We start from the raw sequence: 20,999 nt of genomic DNA on the forward strand, positions 1-20,999 counted from the left end.
TAATAACGTGACTTTATGTCTTCAGATTGAACTAAGAGAACGAGAGATAGAACGACTATCAGTTGCATTGGACAGTGGCCGCTCCCCTGATATTCTCTCTCTGGAGTCTAGAAATAAGACCAATGAAAAGCTTATTGCTCATTTAAATATTCAGGTAATGACTTTTATAATTATTTCACTGAGTATGTAAAATTATTAAATGTTTATAACAGTCCATGTTTGTAAAAGTAACTAGTGTATTATTTACAGTAGGAAAAATTTGATAGAGCCGAAGTGTCCAGAAATAGGATGCAGTTATTGAAAAATCATGTTTTTAAAGAATATTTAATGAAAAAAAAATATTTAGTGAGGCAGAAAAATATATACCATAATGTTAAGTATTTAAAAGAAGTGAATAAACTGTAAGCACAGTGTGATGTTCAGTTTGCTTTTTAAAAATGTACATATGAGCTTGAAGAGAGAAAACACTGGAAGAGAATATACCGAAGTATACTAAGAGTTTATCTTTGTGTGATGAGATACTCTTTTTGATTTTCATTGTTTTTAAAATTTTGTTTGTTTTATAATGTAAAAAAAGATTTTTAAAAAGAAATTGAAAAAGCTGAAAATGCATTAGATTCCCTTGCCATGCATTTGACCTAAGAGTAGAAGAACAGGAGAGTTATATAAAGCATATTATGTTACCTTGAGAAATTTAGACCCGTCATTGCTGCCTGGGCTGTAACCAGAATAGACCAAGTCAGGAATATCGGCAGTAGCTCTAGAGCAGTGCTGTCCAGTACAAATATGATATGAGCCACTTATGTAATTTAAAATTTTCTAGGGGCACATAGGTGACTCAGTTGGCTAAGCATCTGACCAACTCTTGATCTCAGCTTAGGACTCGATCTCGGGATCATGAGTTCAAGCTTCTGTGGAGCCCACTTAAAAAAAAAAAAAAAGAGAGAAGAAAATGAATCTCAGATCAAAATGTAAAACATAAAACTGTAAAACTTTCTAGTAGCCAGATTAAGAAAATAAAAAGAAACAGATGAAATTAATTTTAATAATGTATCTACCTCAGTATATCCAAAATATAATTACAGTGTATAATTAATGTTCTAAAATATGAATGTTGAGATATTTTACATTCTTTCTTTTTTGCACCACGTCTTTGAAACTGTGTCTATCTTACATTTATAGCACTTCTCAGTTGTGTGGAGCCACAGTGTGCACACGTGGATGCTAGTGACTACTACATTGGACAGCACAGTCTAGAGTAGGAGTATCATTGTAGTGATAGTCTTGTCATAATTTTAGAACTCCGTGTTGGGAAAAAGTTCACACAAATGTTTTACTTTTCCTTTCCTTTCCTGTTTAAAGATTGGAAGCCAATGGCTATATATTTTTATTACACCCCACACTGTCAGTTTTGTGAATCAAAGTAGTAAAGGATTGCAACTGTAAAATAGCTGTGGTTTAAATTTTCATTATTTAAAAAAATACAGCATTTTGAAATATTTTTGAAAGTTCAGTATTTAGGATAATTTTGGAATTCATAAACCTGTGAATTACAAATTCAATTTAGGTTGACTTTCTTCAGCGAGCTAATAAAGACCTGGAGAAGCATATACAGGAGCTTATGGAAACCAAGGAAACAGTGACTACTGAAGTTGTTAATTTAAGTAACAAAAATGAAAAACTCTGCCAGGAATTAACTGAAATAGACCAGTTAGCACAGCAGTTAGAAAGACATAAAGAAGAAGTGCTTGAGACTGCTGATAAAGAACTTGAAGAAGCAAAGGTATGTCTAGGTTGTGGGAACATTTGCTGATTCTCCTGGAACATAGTGAGCGTAAGCCCCCTTTGATACCTGATTTGGTCTTTTGGTTTGTTTTTTTCACAATTCAAGTTTTTCCGAAGTTTTTCACAATTCAAGTTTTTTTTTTCCGAAGTTTTTTTTTCAAGTTTTACACCCTTGGGTATCTTTCTAAAGCACACCTTTTCTTAGGATAGCTCTCCTATAGATTTTGTCTATTTTTCCTCAAGAGTTTCATCTCTACATTGTGAACAAGCTTTGGAAGTTTGTCCTCTGTGTCATTTTGTGCTCATGATCTCTTTATTTTCTGAAATAGTGTTTGTACTTAACACATTTTTAATTTGGTAGCAAACATTTTTCATCTTTAAGTTTAGAATAGATATGAAAGGGGACACCTGCCTGCTGTGGTGGGAGGAGCAAGCAACTCTTGATCTCAGGATTGTGAGTTTGAGCCCCAAGTTGGGTGTAGACATTACTTAAAAATAAAATCTTTTAACAATAATAATGAGTAGGGGCGCCTGGGTGGCTCAGTCGTTAAGTGTCTGCCTTCTGCTCAGGTCATGATCCTGGGATCAAGCCCCACATGGGGCTCCCTGCTCAGCGGGGAGCCTGCTTCTCCATCTCCCACTCCCTCTGCTTGTATTCCCTCTCTCACTTGGTCAAAAAAAATAAATAAAATCTTTTAAAAAATAATAATGAGTACATATATAGAAATGAAAGATGTAATTTCCAGTCTGTTGTAAATACTGATCTCTTAAAACTGTCACTTCGTTCTTTTACATACAGCTAAATGACTCTTTCTTCTTGAAATCTCCACAGTTTTATCCTATTTTAATATATTTATGCTTAAATATCTTTTCATGATCACTCTATCAAACATCTCTGCAATAAAAAATACATGAATTTAAATTATTTATTATTTATTTAAAAATTTTTATTTTAAAAAATGTCCTTTGACAGGGCACCTGGGTGGCTCAGTGGATTAAAGCCTCTGCCTTCGGCTCAGGTCATGATCCCAGGGCCCTGGGATCGAGCCCCACATCGGGCTTCCTGCTCAGTGGGGAGCCTCCTTCCTCCTCTCTCTCTCTGTTTGCCTCTGCCTACTTGTGATCTCTCTCTGTTAAGTAAATAAATAAAAATCTTTAAAAAAAAAAAGTCCTTTGACTACAAAGTTCAAAGTGCTAACACTTTTCTCTGAATAGTGATATAATTATTAGTAATTGGTGGATCAAAGTGACAAATATAGCACAAATGCTGATACCTACTGAATTGAAAAGTGAAATTTTATTGGAAATATATCTCTTAATAAGATACATCTTATTAATGCATATCTTAATACATATCTTTCATAAACTTTGATTATCTTTATGTTTGGTGCTTCAAAAGTTTTTCATATTTTGAATGACATTAGATGCATGACTTCGCTTTAAAAAGTGGGGGGAAAACAGTTGTGAGAGGGAAGGTGAAAGAGGAAAGGTCATGAGATACTTAGACCACACACAGGTTGTCAGGTAGATAATTCTTAAAAAAGGAATGTACATCCAAATTAAGAGTCCAGATATGGATACATGAAAACTACATGTATACCACAGTTTTTAGACAATACTTTGGAAGTATTTATGTTATCCCAGGAATGGGTATAACTTAGTCTGAGGATCAGAACTCTATATCATTGAATCACTTTTGTAGAATGTCATTTCAACTAATTAGTGAAATAAAAGTAATATACCTCAACATAATGAAGGCCATATATGAAAAGTCCACAGTATATTATACTCAGTGGTAAAAGATTGAAACTTTTCCTCTAGGATCAGCAGCAATGCTAGGACCCCATTCTTCCAGTTCTGTTTCGTGTATATCGGAAATCCTAGCCAAAGCAGTTAGTCAAGAAAAAGAAATAAAAGGCATCCAAATTGGAAAGAAAGAAGTAAAATTATGTTCCAGATGACATGATCTTAAATGTAGAAGACCCTAAAGATTTCACAAACCAGCATTAATAAATTCAGCAGAATGCAAAATCAGTGCAAAAAAGCAGGTGTGTTTCCATATGCAAATGATTAAAATCCAAAAGTAAATTAAGAAAATAATCCTATTTGCAATAGCATCAAAAAGAATAAAATACTTAGGAATAAACTTATCCAAGGAGGCGAAAGACCATATGCTGAAAACTATAAAACATTATTGAAGAAAATTGAAGAAGAGAGAAATAAATGGGAAGACATCCTATGTTCCTGGATTGGAGGACTGAATATTGTTCAGATGTCCGTGGTACCCAAAGCAATCTACAGATTCAGTACAATCCCTATCCAAATCCCAATGGCATTTTTTATAGAAATGGGAAAAAAATGATAAAATCTCAAGAGGCCAGGGTAGCCAAAAGAGTCTTGCAAATGAAGAATATAGGGGTCCTTGCCTAGCTTAGTTGGAAGTACATGTGACCCTTGATCCAGGGTCATGAGTTTAAGCCCCACATTAGGTGTAGAGATTACTAAAAAAATAAAATTGAGAGCATAATTAAAGCTATTTTAATTTTTTGTGGCTCTAGTTTCATTGGAACATTCCTGTAGCTCATTCCTCTCTTTTTCTACTTTGTTTTGCATTTTCTCTGCTCATGCACACAACATACTGAACATTGCTTCTCAGGTCCCATTTACAGTGTTCAAGAATGACATTTTGGCTCACATTGGGTCAAAATATTCTAATATTGGTATTCAGTGCTCTCATTTGCTGTATAGAGGTCCCACATTGGTAGTAGCAGGTAGAGGGAAATCAAATAAGATAGGAAAGTTAGGAAATAACAATGCCATAAGAAAAACCCAAAAAATCAAGGTTCAAGGAAGGTCCTACAAGTATACAGGCAAAGTAGGTTTTTTAAGTGGGCCCTCTCGTTTCAGATGTTAAATATCTCTCCGCATAGGGACACCTGGGTGGCTCAGTTGGTTAGGCGGCTGCCTTCAGCTCAGGTCATGATTCTGGAGTCCAGGATCGAGTCTCACATTAAGAGTCCCTGCTCAGCGGGGAGTCTGCTTCTCCCGCTGACCTCTCTCCTCTCGTGCTCTCTCTCATTCTCTCTCTCTCTCTCAAATAAATAAATAAAATCTTAAAAAAAAAAAGATATCTCCCCATAAGCATTCAGGATACCAAGAAATTAAAGAGAAGCCTGGACTTTGTCTCCTCTTCACTGAAATTGAGCCTTAAAACAGCTAAAGCTTCCCATCTCACTGTTGAGAAGAAAGACAACTCAAGAAAATGACTTGGTCTTATTTGCAGTGTGACTTAGTGATAAATACTTGATTTTTAGGTCTGTATCTAATAAGTTTTTTATTCCTAGAAAGAGATTAAAAGAAAGCTTTCTGAAATGCGGGATCTTGAAGAAACAATGGCAAAACTTCAGCTGGTAAGTAGAGGTCATGTTGAATCGCCAGAAATTTTGGTAAGAAAATTTGCATGCTGTATTTTACATATTTTTTTAATTAAGATATAATTTACACATTATACTATTCACTCTTAAACATTTAATTCACTGGTATTGGTGTAACCATGAAGTGTTTCAGCTATTCTGATGATCAAGTAATAAAACATTTTCATCATCACTCCAAAAAGAAACGTCATACCCATTAGCAGTCCCTCCCCATTTTCCTCAGCTCAGCCTCTGACAACTACTAATCTTTCTATTTCTATAGACTTGCATATTCTGGGTAGTTTATACCAATGGAATCACATAATGTGGCCATTTTGTCTGGCTTCTTTGATTTAACACGGTATTTTCTAGTTTCATGCTTGTTATAGCATGTATCCAAGTACTTACTTTTTATGGCTTGGTAATATTCCACCATGGATGTATTTCATTTTGTTTCTGTATTTATAATTTTTTAATCTCATATTAATTACTTCATGACTGGTCAGTTTGCTAGTATGAAAACTAAAAATTGATAATTATTTGTTAAAGTTGTCGACTTTTATTAAAAGCACTCAGTCTGGGGCACCTGGCTGGCTCAGTCGAAGTGGGCAACTCATTTTTTTTAAGATTTTTGTTTATTTATTTTAGAGAAAGAGAGCGCATGTGTGTATGTGAGTGGGGGGAGAGAGAGAGGGAGAGGATAAGAAGCAGAATGTGCATTGAGCATGGGAGCCCATTGCAGGGCTCAGTCTTCCGACCTTGAAATCATGACCTAAGCCAAAGTCAAGAGTTGGACATTTAACTTACTGAGCCACCCAGGCTCCCCTGGAGCGTGACTCTTGATCTCAGGGTTGTAAGTTTAAGCTCCATGTCAGGTATAGAGATTACTTAAAAATAAAATTTAAGAAACAAAACAAAACACTCAGTCCTCTCTTAATAGCTTTGTTTGGTAGCGCAAATCATTTTTCTAGGTAATATTTGTCGTCTTCTGGTAGTCTTCAAATAAGAAAAATAGTAATCATCCCAGCATAAGCCCAGATGTAGCATATAGTTCTGTAGTCTAGAACTGACAGCATATCTTGCTTCCAGTTAGAAACTGCCAGGTGAAAAAAAAAAAGAAAATAAAACTCCTGGGTAGTCACCTAAAAAATGATTGGGGATTTTTTTTTTTTTTTAGTAGCTTGTTAAATTGGATGAATTTCTTTTAAGATTAGAAAATAAGACTAATACTAATTTTCCAGTTTTCTCATTATATATAGTCTTATACAGTGTAGCGGCAATGTTCTGATAGCGTAAGGCAAATTTAGAAATGAAGCCATTGTGATATGCCGCCACACTGTACGTGCTTGAACACTTGCTTTTATATGCTCACTGTGAATCACAGTGACTTCTTTTTTTATTCATTTACAGCTACTCAAGTCAGTATTGAATAACTGAATTAACTAAAACTGCTAAATGTCCACTCTTTTTTTTTTTTTAATGTTTTCTACTCTTGAATTCATAGATACTGTGAAATTCTTCCCTGAGGTCAGTAAATAAAAAGTAGATGTTTTGATGGTATTTTTGCTAACAGACTAAACTCTGTGAGGGCAGGGATTTGGGGTTGCTGCTATTGTTTGTACGCTATAAACCCTCGAGTGCAATTCGTAATGCTTGTCTCGGATTCTGACCAAGTCTCAGTAGTACTGGCTGACAAGGATGCTATAGCTACTTTCTGACCTTTCTTGTTTTTTCCAACTACTGCTATATTAGTATTTTTAAGATGAATACTAATGATATTAGTAGCTAACATTTATTAAGCACTTGCCATGTTCTAGACACTGTGCGGAGTGCTTCTCAGCCTTAGTTTCATCCTCACCCATGAATCCTCAGTATCCAGGTACTGCTTTTTTTTTTCCTAAGATTTTATTTATTAATTTGATGGAGAGAGAGAGATCACAAGTAGGCAGAGAGATAGGCAGAGGGGTGGGGGGAGCTGGCTTCCTGCTGAGCAGAGAGCCCAATGTGGATCCCGGGACCCTGAGATCATGACCTGAGCTGAAGGCAGAGGCTTAACACACTGAGCCTCCCAGGCGCCCCAGGAAACCAGGTACTGCTCTTGTTGTGTAGATGAGCCTGAGACAATACCAGTGATACCTATGATAGTCTTAGAGCACTGTGTATACTTCTGCCTTATTTTAAAAATAAAAAGGCTTTAAAACTTTTTATTGCAAAAGTACATATTTATTTTAAAAAGTAGACAATATGCTAAGCAAATTAAGAAAAAATAAAATCTAATAATTCTACTACTCAGAAAGGAGCCCTATTGATATTTGGGTTTTGTGGTCCTTTTAGCCACAGTTGATAATTAGCTTTAGTTGAACCCATGTATTTGACTAAGTATGTGTCTGTATGTATATGACTTACCCTTAATTAAATGTACTTACCAAAATATCAATTTTAAGTTCTATAATATTTTTTCAAGTTACTAGAAATCTTAACTATAGTATTAAAATTTACAGGAATTAAATTTATGCCATAAAGAAAAGGAGAGACTGAGTGATGAACTACTTATAAAATCAGATCTGGAAACTGTTGTTCATCAGCTTGAACAAGAAAAGCAAAGACTTAACAAAAAAATGGAAAGTTTTGCGGTTACAGGTAAAATATAAAATGTCGATAACTTTAAAAAGTGATTGTTATTCTCTCCTGACATATTTTTCTTAGTAGATTACCTTTCATTCATTCTTAAATTCAATAAATATTTGTAGAGTGCTCATTACATACCAGAAACCATACTGGATGCTGTAGATAGGTGGAAAATCTCCTTCAGCAACCTTATAGGATTCTTTTATATTTTTATATGACTAGTTGGTACAGGGAATGCTTGAATATTTTCCAAAAGAAGTATATTCTTTTTCAATGCAGATAATAGAATTAATTAAGACTAAGGAAAACTTCGGAAATAGTGAAAATTTGAAATGCAGAATCTTTATAAGGAGATGCACTTGTATTAATTGAAAGAACACATTTCCATGTGTTCTTTCTCTCTTTCTCTCTTTTTATCTCTTTCTCCCAGTAGGGCAACTTTCTGCTAGGTAACAGCCCTAAATGAGTTAGTTTAAGAAACATGTAAGAATTCATCCATTCATTCGACAAATGTGAGCCTGTTGTGTGCCAGGCTCTGTTTTGGGTACTAAGGTATATGATGGTAAACAAAATACACAAAGTCCCTGCTCTTGTGGAGCCTTTGTTCTAGCTAGACAAACTAGTAGCACATAAATGAAAAAGCCCAATTTTAGATGATAAAGGGTATTAAAATTAGGGGGAGATGTGCTAGAGATTGACCCAAGATCTCAGAGACAAGACACCAGCCAAATGAAGATTTGGAACCATTTTTTCCAGGCAAAGGGAACAGCAAGAGCAGAAGCCTGGTGCTGTCAAATTCCCAGGTGTCTTCAGAAGTAAAAGAAAGCCAGTGTTCTATGTTAAAAAGAGGCAGTATCCTAGGCTCTTCAGCATCTATGTGGATAATCTATTTGGTCCCTTCTCCACTTACTGCCTCAATGACTTGAGCACATTACTTAACCTCTCTAATGCTTTAGTTTCCCTGTCTATGGAGTTAATGATGGCACCTACCCAAAGCATTCTTCTGAGGATTAAATGGGTTAATACATTAAAGTGCTTAGACCTGTGTATAAAAGTTTGCAGTGTAGTTTCTTTATACCTAGTTATGGCCTATCATTTCAGTGTGATCTTTCATATCTGAAACTCCCTGTTTTTCTGTGGTGCAATTGCAGTAGGGTGCCAAAAATCCAACCACAGGTCAACCAAAATATTTACCTTCTACACACGTGCACATGAGCAACTAAGTACTGCTTGCATGTGCACCAGACATATCAGTAAATTAGATGGTCCTGAACTTCAGGAGCACTCTCAATGATGTATGGAAATCTTACTCTATATTTCTTATCACTTGATCTCCTACTCTTTGCTGGGAACATTCCAAATGTTTTACATTCTTAATAAGCCTATGACTCTCATTCCACCTCCCATTCTGAGTGGGCGATTTTCAGGTTCCCTAAGAGAATGGAAGCCTTCAAGGAAGCCTTCTGTCAGTTTCCTATCCCAAGATCTTAAACTGTGCATATTTATCTTCCCTCCTGTTACTATGGAAGTGTGTCCATCTTAGGAAAGGCCACTGCCTCCATCTGTTCTCTGGATCCTATCCTAGTTTTAAAACATTACATATTCTCCCTTTTCTTTAACTTAAGTCTGTACTGTTTTTGTCCATTGGCATTTAAACATACTTACCCTGATATGTCTCTTGAGGCAAGGGAAACAAAAGCAAAAATAAACTATTGGGACTACATCAAAATAAAAAGCTTTTACGCAGCAAAGAAAACAATCAACAAAACTAAAAGGCACCTACAGAAAAGGAGAAGATATTTGCGAATGATATACCTGATAAAGGATTAGTATCCAAAATATATAAAGAACTTAATAAAACTCAGCACCGGAAAAACAAATAATCCAGTAAAAAAAATGGGTAGAAGACATGAATGGACCTACAGGTGGCCAATAGATACATGAAAAGCTGCTCATCATCGGTTACCATCAGGAAAATGCAAATCAAAACTATAGTGAGATATCACCTCACACCTGTCAGAGTGGCTAAAATCAACAACACAAGAAACAAAAGGTGTTGGCAAGGATGCAGAGAAAGGGGAGCACTCTTATACTGTTGATGGGAATGCAAACTGATGCAGCCAATGGGGAAAACAGTATGGAGCTTCCTCAAAAATGTAAAAATAGAACTACCCTATAATTCATCAATCACACTAATAGGTATTTACCCAGAGAACACAAAATACTAATTCAAAGGTATACATGCATCCTGATGTTAAAGCAGCATTAGCTACAATAGCCAAGTTATGGAAACAACCGAGTGTCTATCAATTAAAAGAGTGGATAAGGAAGATGTGGTGGGATGCCTGGGTGGTTCAGTCAGTTAAGTGCCTGCCTTCAGCTCAGGTCATGATCCCAGAGTCCTTGGATCAAGTCCCACATCAGGTTCCTTGCTCAGTGGGGAGCCTGCTTCTCCCTCTGCCTGCTGCTTCCCATGCTTGTGAGCTCTCTCTCTCTCTGACAAATAAGTAAATGAAATCTTAAAAAAAAAGATGTGGTGTATATGTATACAATGGAATATTAGCCATTAAAAAAAATGAAATCTCGCCATTTACAGCAACATGGATGGAGCTATTAAGCCAAGTGAAATTGAGTATTACGCTAAGTGAAATAAGTCAGAAAAAGACAAATATATGATTTCACTCATGTGGGATTTTCTTGTAAAGATTTTATTTACTTGAGAGAGAGAGTATGAGCAGGAGGGAGGAGTAGAAGGAAGAGGGAGAACTAGACTCCCTGTTGAGTCGGGAGACCAATCCAGGACCCAGTCCTAGGACTTTGGGATCATGACCTGAGTCAAAGGCAGACACCCAACCAACTGAGCCACCCAGAGACCATGCTCTTATGTGGAATTTAAGAAAACAAATGAGCAAAGAGAAAAAAAAAGAGGCAAACAAAGAAATAAACGCTTGGGGCACGTGGCTGCCTCAGTTGGAAGAGCATGCAGCCCTTGATCTCAGAGTTGTGAGTTTGAACCCCGTATTGGGTGTAGAGATTACTTTAAAATAAAATCTTTTAAAAAAAAGGAGGGGGGGGGAAAGAAATGGACTCTTAACTCTAGAGAACGAAGCGATAGTTACCAGAGGGGAGGTAGGTTGGGGGGGATGGGTGAAATGGGTGATGGGAATTAAGGAGTGCACTTGTGATGAGCGCCGGGTAATGTATGAAGGTGTTGAATCTCTGTATCGTATAGCTGAAACTAATATCACACTGTTTGCTATCTGAAATTTAAACAACACAACAACAAACCATGCTTACCCTTTTCCCATTCTATAACAAAAACTTTGACCCATTCCCCTCCAGCTGTCCTTTTCTCTTTTCCAGGGTTTTAACAGCTTGAAAGGTCATCTACCCTTGCTGTTTCTGCTTGATCACTAGTACCTTTTACCTCCTCAGTCCACTCCAGCTGGCTTCCATCCCCACCTGAGCTGCTCTTGGAAGGGCTTCCCTCATCCCCATTTTGCTCAATGTGGTGGATACTTTCCATTCATTCATTTATTTGACTTCTTAGCATTTACCCCAATAGCCCATTCCTTCCCACTCGTCTTTCTTCTTACCTCTCCGGTCATTCCTTGGGATAAATTTGTCAGTTCATCCTCCAGATTGCATTACATGTTATTCTTTTGTAGATTTTATCCTTCTACACGGTTAGAATAATTGTTTGACCTTAGCTATATTTTTCATACTTGTATTCTTAGCTAGAGCTGGGCATAGAGTAAATCCTCCATAAATACCTATCAAATGAATGAAAGAAGAGAGGAGAGTGAATCAGAATATGTTTTGAAAATCACTTCATGCCTCAGAGATAAGTTAGATTGAACTATGTGGAATTACCAGTATTAGGCTACTTTGACTCAAGAAAAGGTAAATTTTGTTGTAAAAGTTAAGAGTTGTACTTTTTTGGAGAAAGATGAGTTGTTTTGATCTCTTTGTGTAAAACTGTATTAAATTCAAGCTTAATGTTAAAAGTCATGCATATTATGATTAATTGCTTATAGATAAATTTTCTTTTAATGCATTTTCAGGTGACCAGAAAGTAAGTACCATGTGATAGTTTATTCATTTTATAGTACTAAATGGTACCATCCTTGTGACAGGACAAAAGTAGGAGGACTTTGACTTACTAGATTTTATTTAAACTTTCAAAGTAATTTGTGCTCTTTTTCCTCATTTTTCTCAATATTTATCTCTTTGATATCAGCCAGTGATAGATGATGTACAAAAGTTAATGATTTTTAGTAGCTTGTATTCTAAAACTTATTTGGCTAATTGTATAATTTATATGCAATACTTTTACTATTTAATTAATTTACAGAAAGAGAACTTACTCTGGAACTTGAAAGGATGAGGCTAGAACATGGAATAAAACGTCGAGACAAGTCACCCTCTCGTTTAGATACATTTCTGAAAGGTATAGAAGAAGAACGAGACTATTATAAGAAAGAGCTAGAAAAACTCCAACATATAATACAGCGAAGATCTTGCTCTATAAATTACTCTACACGGGAAAAAATTCCAATATTTAAAACACTAGAAAAGGTAATATCTCTTTTTAAGGATGATCGATAATCAAGAGTGTATCTTTATGAAAAAACTTTTCTGGCACGATGATTATATTAAATATAACTTTATTCGTATTTGTTTTTTAAAAGTTTTTCTTGGGGCCCCTGGATGGCTCATTCATTTAAACATCTGAGTCTTGATCTCAGTTCAGGTCTTGATTTCAGAGTCATGAGTTCAAGCCCTGTGGTGGGCTCTGTGCTGGATATGGAGCCTACTTAAAAGCGGAGGGGTGGTGTACCTGGGTGGCTCAGTCGGTTACCCATTGTCAGACTTGATTTCGAAAGGCTCACGTCATGATCTCAGGGTCATGAAATTAAACCAAGAGTCCGGCTCCTCACTGGGCTTGGAGCCCGCTTAAGATTCTTTCTCTTTCTCCCTTTGCCCCTCCCCCTCGCTCACATATGCAGGCGTGTGCACTCACTCACAACCTCAAAAAAAAAAAGGTTTTTCTTAATTTTGATTTTTTTTTTTAAAGATTTTATTTATTTATTTGACAGAGAGAGATCACAAGTAGGCAGAGAGGCAGGCAGAGAGAGAGAGAGAGGAGGAAGCAGGCTCCCCACTGAGCAGAGAGCCCGATGCGGGACTCGATCCCAGGACCCCGAGATCATGACCTGAGCCGAAGGCAGCGGCTTAACCCACTGAGCCACCCAGGCGCCCTGATTTTTGTTTTTTTTTACATGACCTATACTGTAGAGACATTGCATTTATTAGGAAAACCACTTAAGAACAGATAACAACATACTGATTTTTGGAAATTAAGGAAAGATGAGTAGCTCATTACGTGTATAGGGTAAGTAGAGGGACATCTGGGCTTCCAGAAACTGGAACCACTAATTCATGCTACTGGACGTTTCCTTTCTTTCTATCCTTTACTCTTGGTATCAGCTGCCTTTTCTCTCTCAAAGCAGTGTGGCTTCATCCACATGGCAGACAACATGGCTTCTTGCTGTGCCCAGCCTTGGACCAGTCAGAAAGGCGGGTCACACTGTGCACACCAGACATCATCCTTGTTGACCAAGCAACAGAAGCAGGTAGAGTGTGGAAGTGAGTGCAGGGCAGGTCCAGCACGTTTATAAGTTGATAGTCTAAAGATGTATATTAGGTAAAGGTAACCATATTTCATGAGTGATTAAAATCATGTATCTATTTTAGGTCTTCATTATTTTCAATGTTTTATGAATATCATTTAAACTCTTCATTCAGGTTTTTCTTGTTTCTTTTTTTTTTCTTTTTCAAGCTTCAGAACAATAGGAGTCCTGGAGGCTTATGACTCTAAAATTATCTACACACTAGATAAAATGAGGGGAAGTTGGAAGTAAAATTAAAACTCAAAACATTTAATTTCAGATGTTTAAAAATATCAAGTCACTGACATAGACGTGAAGATAATAGGTTAAAAATAATTCAGACTTGGCTGATTTGACCAGTTTCATCATCTTTTTCCTGAAGATCCTGTGCCCATTGTCAAATGGTGTGGGGTTGTTTTCCCATTGGACTGTTTTTTAATGTCATTGGCTAATGGCTGAATTTGACTTAAAGGTGTTAGCAAAAACACTACACTGTGTTATCTGTTAAAAGTGGAATGAATTGGTGGGGCAATGCGGTATACGTTAATTTATGTGTTACTGAATTGTTTTTAAGCCCCATACATACTTAGGACTCAGAAAAAATGAATCACTGAATTGATCACCTTCATTGCAGAGGAGAATCTTCCATAAAATGGTTGATTAGTTTAATCTTTTCTAAAGTTTAGAAAGGTGGAGTGTTCAGAGCACTTTAGAGTTCCAATAAGTTGCAAGAATGGCAGGGAAGGTGTGTCTGTGAGTGGAATGGGTAGAGAGTAAAATGGGTGGAGTTCTGGGCACTAGAGTGCACCTGCATCTAAACTTGGATATTTCAAACATGTTTAGAAGCTACATAGCAAACAACAAAGTCTTCTAAAACTGGATTTGGTACACACTGTGAGTTTTCAAATCCTGCTTTATGGCAAACTTAGGCACAGTTTCTTAGGATTGCAGTAACTCAGAAAAAAATATTGGTATTTTTAATATCAATGATCTTTGTCAAAAATATACCCATTGATTTTCTACGGTCTGTGTAGGGTGAGCACTGCCTCCTTTCTCATTGTGCTTGTATTCACTACGGTTCCAATTGTGAGTTTCAAGTATAGTGGAGTAGAAAGGGCTTTGGAGTTGAAGACACAAACTGCCTTTATGACCTTGGACAAGTTACCTCACTTCATGAAACCCCTGTTTCCAAGGTTACATGAGATAATAAGGGCCCAGCATCATACCTGGTTCCTAGTAAATATTTCATTCCCTTGTTGTTTGTTGGTTCAAAGCACATCACGTCTAGGTAGAAAGTTACATTCAATTCAATAGGGGCTTACTGAGTGCCTGCTCTGAATGAGGCACTGGGTGTGACATAAAGAAGACATAGTTGCTGTACTTGTAGCCTTTAGTGTCATGCATGTATGTGCATGAGCCTGTGTGTGTGTGTGTAACAATGGAATGGTAAAAGGGAATTATTAACAACTACATATGAACACAAATATAAATATCTACATATTTATGTCTATACAAGATATATTTAGAAAAGATCTAGAGTTCCTGCTTAAAAAGGCCAGTCAGTAATGTTGGAGAATTCATTCGTTTTAGGTACCATGCTAGGCACTGAAGGTGTGGTCAGACAATATACCTAGCGTGTCTCTCATTGAACTCACATTTTAGTGGTAAAGATGTATATTAAACAACTAATTATGTTAATAACTTTATAAGCTCACTTATAGTGTTAGTGGAAAAAAAGATACAAGGTTTCAGAGCTCTAAGAATACAAAGAGGGAGATCGAAATTCGATTGAAGAGTCAGAAGACTAGTCTTTTAAGCTGAGACCTAGACAGTAATGAAAATAGACTATCAGGGACGCCTGGGTGGCTCAGTTAGTTAAGCAGCTGCCTTCGGCTCAGGTCATGATCCCAGCGTCCTGGGATTGAGTCCCACATCAGGCTCCTTGCTTGGCAGGAGCCTCTGTCTCTGCCTGCCACTCTGTCTGCCTGTGCTCGCTCTTTCCCTCTCTCTCTCTGACAAATAAATAAAATCTTTAAAAAAAAAAAAAAAAAAAGACTATCAGATCTTTTTTTTTTTTTCGTCCCAACCTTATTTATAACCAGACCCCCAGTGCAGACCCCCGGCTCCCACCCCACCCCAGGTCCTCAGCTTAGCTCTGGGCAAGAAGCTGGATGAGCAGTGACACTTTTTTTTTTTTTGTAGGATTTTATTTATTTATTTGACAGACAGAGATCACAATTAGGCAGAGAGGCAGGAAGACAGAGAGGAAGGGAAGCAGGCTCCCTGCTGAGCAGAGAGCCCGACGTGGGGCTCGATCCCAGGACCCTGGGATCATGACCTGAGCAGAAGGCAGAGGCTTTAACCCACTTGGCCACCCAGGCGCCCCAGCATTGGCCCTTTTGCCAAGCCCAGAACTCAGGAGCCCCTCACCAGTTCTGGGGTTTTGCCCTCACCTGCTGAATTTTGCCAGCCATGGCCCCATCTGTGACCCCAGTGCAGTGGGACAGTACAGGGCTCAGCACTGCTTTGTTCCAGTGCTCAATTACCACATCTGCAGGACTGTCAAGTCTTTATTCACTGAATTCTTCTTTTCTAAAATCTATGCAAACCACCTCCTTTTTGTAAGATATTTTTATGTAGATAGAGTTAAGTTATAGATTTTCTTTTATAGTTATCTAAGCCTTAATTAAGTCCTCAAACTCTAATCTGCTTTTGTCCTATAAAATATCCTTTAAGGTGTCCAGATAACTGATCTCATCCATTATGCTTTGATTTTGCTTGTTTAACCAAGAAGATAACTTACTTCCAAGTGGCAAATTAGGGGTACCTCACAGATACCAATTTTATATTAGACATGGTTATGTGCACAGTAGGTAGTGAATAACATATATCAGGATGCTTTCCAGTGTGCCAGATTATCTCTTCCTGGGGCTTCTGCATTTAGTACTTTAATATTAAGATAACGTATCCCCTCAGGGTTGTGAGATCAAGCCCTGCATCAAGCTCATGCTGGGCGTGGAACCTGCTTAAGATTCTCCTACTCCCCTGCTCTCTGGCTTGCTTGCTTTCTTAAGGGGAAAAAAAAAAAAAAAAAGATACCTTAGATCTCAAGTCTACATTTATCACCTTTATTTTCCACATAGTTGTGAAGATAGTGGGTTTTTTGAATTGGACTAAAATAAGAGGCATCATCCTATCTTAGAAATGTTGGAAGTATTTGCTTATTTGGTGAACATCCTTAGTGAATACTGCCTGGTAGAAATATTTATATCTCATTGTAAAAATAGACTTCACATAGGTTGGGGCTGGGATGGTTGTGGGAGGTTAGTGTGGCTGGGAAATTGATCTTAGATTCATTCAGAAAACACTGAAGACTGTGTTAGGCTATAATAGTTACTTGCATTGGGTGAGCAGGCACACGATATCGTCCTAGTCCCTTCCCTGGAGAGGGTTGTAAACTAGTGGTTCCCCAAAATTTGCATGCATGAGAATCACCTGGAGGGTTTGATAACCCGTGGTTACTGGCCCTAGGCCCACAGTTTCCGATTTAGTATGTCTGGTGTGGGCCCACCAACTTGCATGTGTAACAAGTTCCTACATGCTGCTGATGCTTCTGCTCTGGGGATTACACTTCAGTTACTAGCATTATAAACAACTCCAGGGAAAGGACAGTTGGAAGCGTGTGACAGGATCTGATCAAGTGGTATCATTGGCAGGGGGGCGAGCAGGGTGGAGAGTCCCATCTTGGGCATTTGAAGACCAGACATTTGCTCCAATCCTGCCTGCACTCTATTCTGCTGCTCTCATTACGGATAAAAAATTGCGTTTTGTATGTCTGTTAACATTATTCAGTCACTGTCATTACCAACATCCTGAAACAACCATATGGTGATAATTATAACAAATGATAACTTGTTTTTAAATTGTGTTTCAGGGTGATTACAACTCAGAAATTCATCTGATCACAAGAGAAAGAGATGAACTGCAGCGTATGCTGGAAAGATTTGAAAAACATATGGAGGATATACAGTCCAATGTTAAATTATTGACAGCAGAAAGAGATAAACTAAGTGTCTTATATAATGAAGTAAGAAATTAATTAAGGCAACAGATTATATAGAATAAGTAACTAAAGGGAACCAGTATAAATCTTTTAAATTACTGTTATATATGGACCTTGTTATATTCCTTCATAATTAGAACTAAGTACAGTAGTAGTTTCTATTGTCCTGTTCCCAAAGCAGAGACTTGTATTATTTTTTCTGTATATATTCTTCCTCTCTTCTAGTCTATCTGTGTGTTGAATCTGTTAGAGATAATCTCCTACTTCTAAAGCTACCTGGAACAGGTCCTAGCCTGACTCTGAGCTAAATTTATCATTTGGATTCAGACATGTTAGGAATCTATCAAACAGTGGGTAGCACCCATAATTTGGATATATTGGATATTAAGGACTTAGCCTCTAGTTTTAAAAAACTTAGGGAAGAGAGAATTGATACAGCTTGGTACAGTTACAAAGCCTCAGTTGTCAGAGAACAAGGTGCATATGAGCAGAGCAAAGTGTCTAAATTTGTTCCATACCAATTTCCCATGAAGTTCTAGTGCTACTTTGAGGGAGGGAGAAGACCATGTAAATTAAAAGGTCAAGTTGAAAAGGCTGTTTTTACTTTTGGAGACTTTGGAATCTGCATTTGCAAATTGATTCATTTCTGGACTTTCCCCCTATTGGCTTGGATTTCAGCTTCTTGGGTCTGCTTAGTCACTAATTGTCCATCTGCTGTCTGGTTTCCAAAATTTTGTAGCTGGCATTTCCCCGTAGTATCTTTGTCTTTTGGGATTTTGTTGTTGTTGTTATTTTAATCATTTTGTTGAGATTTGAGAAGAGAGCAAACGTAGCAGTTTAGTTTGCCATTTTTTCACCTTTGGAGCATATCCAAAGTGTTTTTTATTTATATTTTTTAATTCTTTAAGGCTCAGGAACAGTTACATGCACTAAGACAAGAGTCTACCCAAACCACAATCTCCCATAATATCGTAAGTCTTATGGAAAAAGAAAAAGAAGTTGCGTTATCTGACTTAAGAAGGATTATGTCAGAAAAAGAAGCTTTAAAAGAAAAGTTAAAAGTAAGTAATAAGATCAACTTATTTTTGAAAGGTTGTTTATAGGGAAAAGGGAGGTCTTTATGTTTTCCTGTGAAGTGACTGTTTAGAATGTACAGCTAGGTCAAGGGGTGGGCTAACAGTGACACAGGAACCAAATCCAGACCATTGTTTCTGCATGACCATGTGCTAAAAATGGTTTTTGCATTTTTAAGTCATTGAAAAAATATGGAAAGAAGAATATTTCATGACACATGAAAACTATGAAATTCAAATTACATCGTTGGTCATTACTGGAATACCATGCTCATTTGTGTACTGTGGCTTGTCCTGCTGCAGTGGCAGAATTGAGTATTTGCAGCAGAAACTGGCCGACAAACCCTAAACTACTTATTATCTGGTTTAGAGAAAATTACTGACCTCAGGTCTCACAATAGGAAATTCCTTCCTCGTGTGGAGGAACATTATCTTTTTTTTTTTTTTTTAATGTAAAACAACTTGACTAAGTTGTTCACATACCATTCAGTTCACCCATTTGAAGTTTACAGTTCAGTGATTTTTAATATATTCCCGGACTTGTTCACCCTGTCACCACAATCAATTTTAGAGCATTTTTATGACCTCGAAAAGAAACCCTGAAAACCTGTTAGCAGCGGTTCTCCATTTTACCTTGGCCTCCTTGGGCCTAGGCAACCACAAAGCTACTTTCTGTCTCTACAGATTTGCCTACTCCGAACATTTCATATAATTGAATCGCTTAGTATGAGGTTTTTTACCTCTGGCTTCTCTCACTTTGCATAATGTTTTCAAATTCATCCATGTAGTATGTATCAATACTTTATTCCTTTTTATTGTAGAATAACATCCACTGTATGGATAGACAGGAAATTTTCATTTTCATTTATGTGGTTTTTACTTTGACTATTATGAAAAATGATGCTGTGAACATTCATGTATAACTTTTTGTTGATGTAGGTTTTCATTTATCTTGGGTATATACCTAGGTTCATATGATAACCAAAGCATTTGAGCAACTGCCAGGCTGTTTTCTAAATCACCTGTACCATTTATATTCTCACCAGCAGTGTATAAGTGTTCTAATTCCTCCACATCCTCACTAACGCTTACTATCTGTCTTCTTTATTACCATCATGCTGGTGGGTATGAAGTAGTACCCACTGTGGTCTTGATTTGCATTTCCTTGATGGCTAATGGCATCAGGCATCTTTTCATGTGCTTATTTGGCCATTTGTATGTCTTTGGAGAAATGTCTACTCACATCCTTTGCCCATGTTTACATTGGGTTATTGCCCATTGTTACTGAGCTGTAAGAATGTTTTATATATTCCTGATACAAGCTCCTTATCAGATACATGATTTACAAATACTTTCCCCCATTCTGTGAGTTCCCTTTTCATTTCCTTAATGGTATCCTTTAAAGCACAAGAGGTTTTAATTTCAATAAAGTCCAATTTATGTATTTTTTTTTCTTTTGCTGCTTGTGCTTTTGGTGACCTATTTAGGGGCAGTATGTTATATTTTCTTTTATCATCTCCAAAAAAAAAGTGTGAATGCACATAAAGCGCTTAATAGTACTTGGAACATTATAAGAGCTCAGCATTAGCTATTATTGTTACTATTATGGATTCCGTAGTTTACTTCCAAAGAGTATTATTGAATTAATGCATAGAAATTAGGAGCTCAAGTTAGGAATAAGAACATGTAAGCATTATAAGGGTAGTCTTTATGTCTTACATTTTCAGTTAAAATTTTACCCCAACAGAATATTTTTAATTGGGATCTTTTGGAAAACTGCCGGCCAGAATGTACTTTCTCCTAAAAATAAGTGTTAAAATTACCAAATGGAAAATTTCTGTGCAATATGGCAGCTTTTAGCACAAGCCGCTGATTTATTCCTTTCCATATTTGTTAAAAAGACCAAGGAATGTAGAAATGGGATTTTAAAAAGCAGTAGTAGTGAAAGCTCAGAAAAAGTGATATTCATATTACCAGAATCTTTCTAGAATGTAGAAGGCAAGATTTATGAGTTTACAGTAGGTCTTTTACTTAAAAACTAAATTAATCCTCTCAATTCTTAAGTAATTTCCTGTTATTCAGCTATCTACCCAGTTGTCAAACCAGCCATCATCACTGACTCCACTCTCCTGTAAAGCTTTTTTCTCTCAACTAATCAAGTCCCATGTGTGCTACCTCTTAAATAATATTTAACACTTATTAAGCTCTTTTCATGCAGGAGGCTCTGTTCTAAGTGCTTTTTACATGGCTACTTCAGTAAATCTTCACAATTGCCTTTTCAAATAGCTAATGCTTACAGATGTGGTCTCTAAGTTACAGAGTTTAGTAATCTGCCTGAGATCACCTAACTGTGAAGTGAGTCGGA

The 20,999-nt window shown here is 36.9% G+C and overlaps 1 protein-coding gene across 3 annotated transcripts in view; it reads left to right on the forward strand.

Moving 5' to 3' along the window:
• CEP135 (centrosomal protein 135) overlaps positions 1-20,999 on the forward strand; it is a 76,853-nt gene that overhangs the window by 16,540 nt on the left and 39,314 nt on the right. For all 3 annotated transcript variants that reach the window (XM_059384274.1, XM_059384294.1, XM_059384284.1), the window contains exons 7-13: positions 26-154; positions 1,568-1,783; positions 5,130-5,195; positions 7,700-7,838; positions 12,181-12,404; positions 17,433-17,585; positions 18,470-18,622. In XM_059384274.1, the coding sequence (XP_059240257.1) occupies positions 26-154; positions 1,568-1,783; positions 5,130-5,195; positions 7,700-7,838; positions 12,181-12,404; positions 17,433-17,585; positions 18,470-18,622 (1,080 nt within the window). The remainder of the gene's footprint in view (positions 1-25; positions 155-1,567; positions 1,784-5,129; positions 5,196-7,699; positions 7,839-12,180; positions 12,405-17,432; positions 17,586-18,469; positions 18,623-20,999) is intronic.

Source organism: Mustela nigripes, chromosome 1 (assembly GCF_022355385.1).
Source record: "Mustela nigripes isolate SB6536 chromosome 1, MUSNIG.SB6536, whole genome shotgun sequence".
NCBI lineage: Eukaryota > Metazoa > Chordata > Mammalia > Carnivora > Mustelidae > Mustela > Mustela nigripes.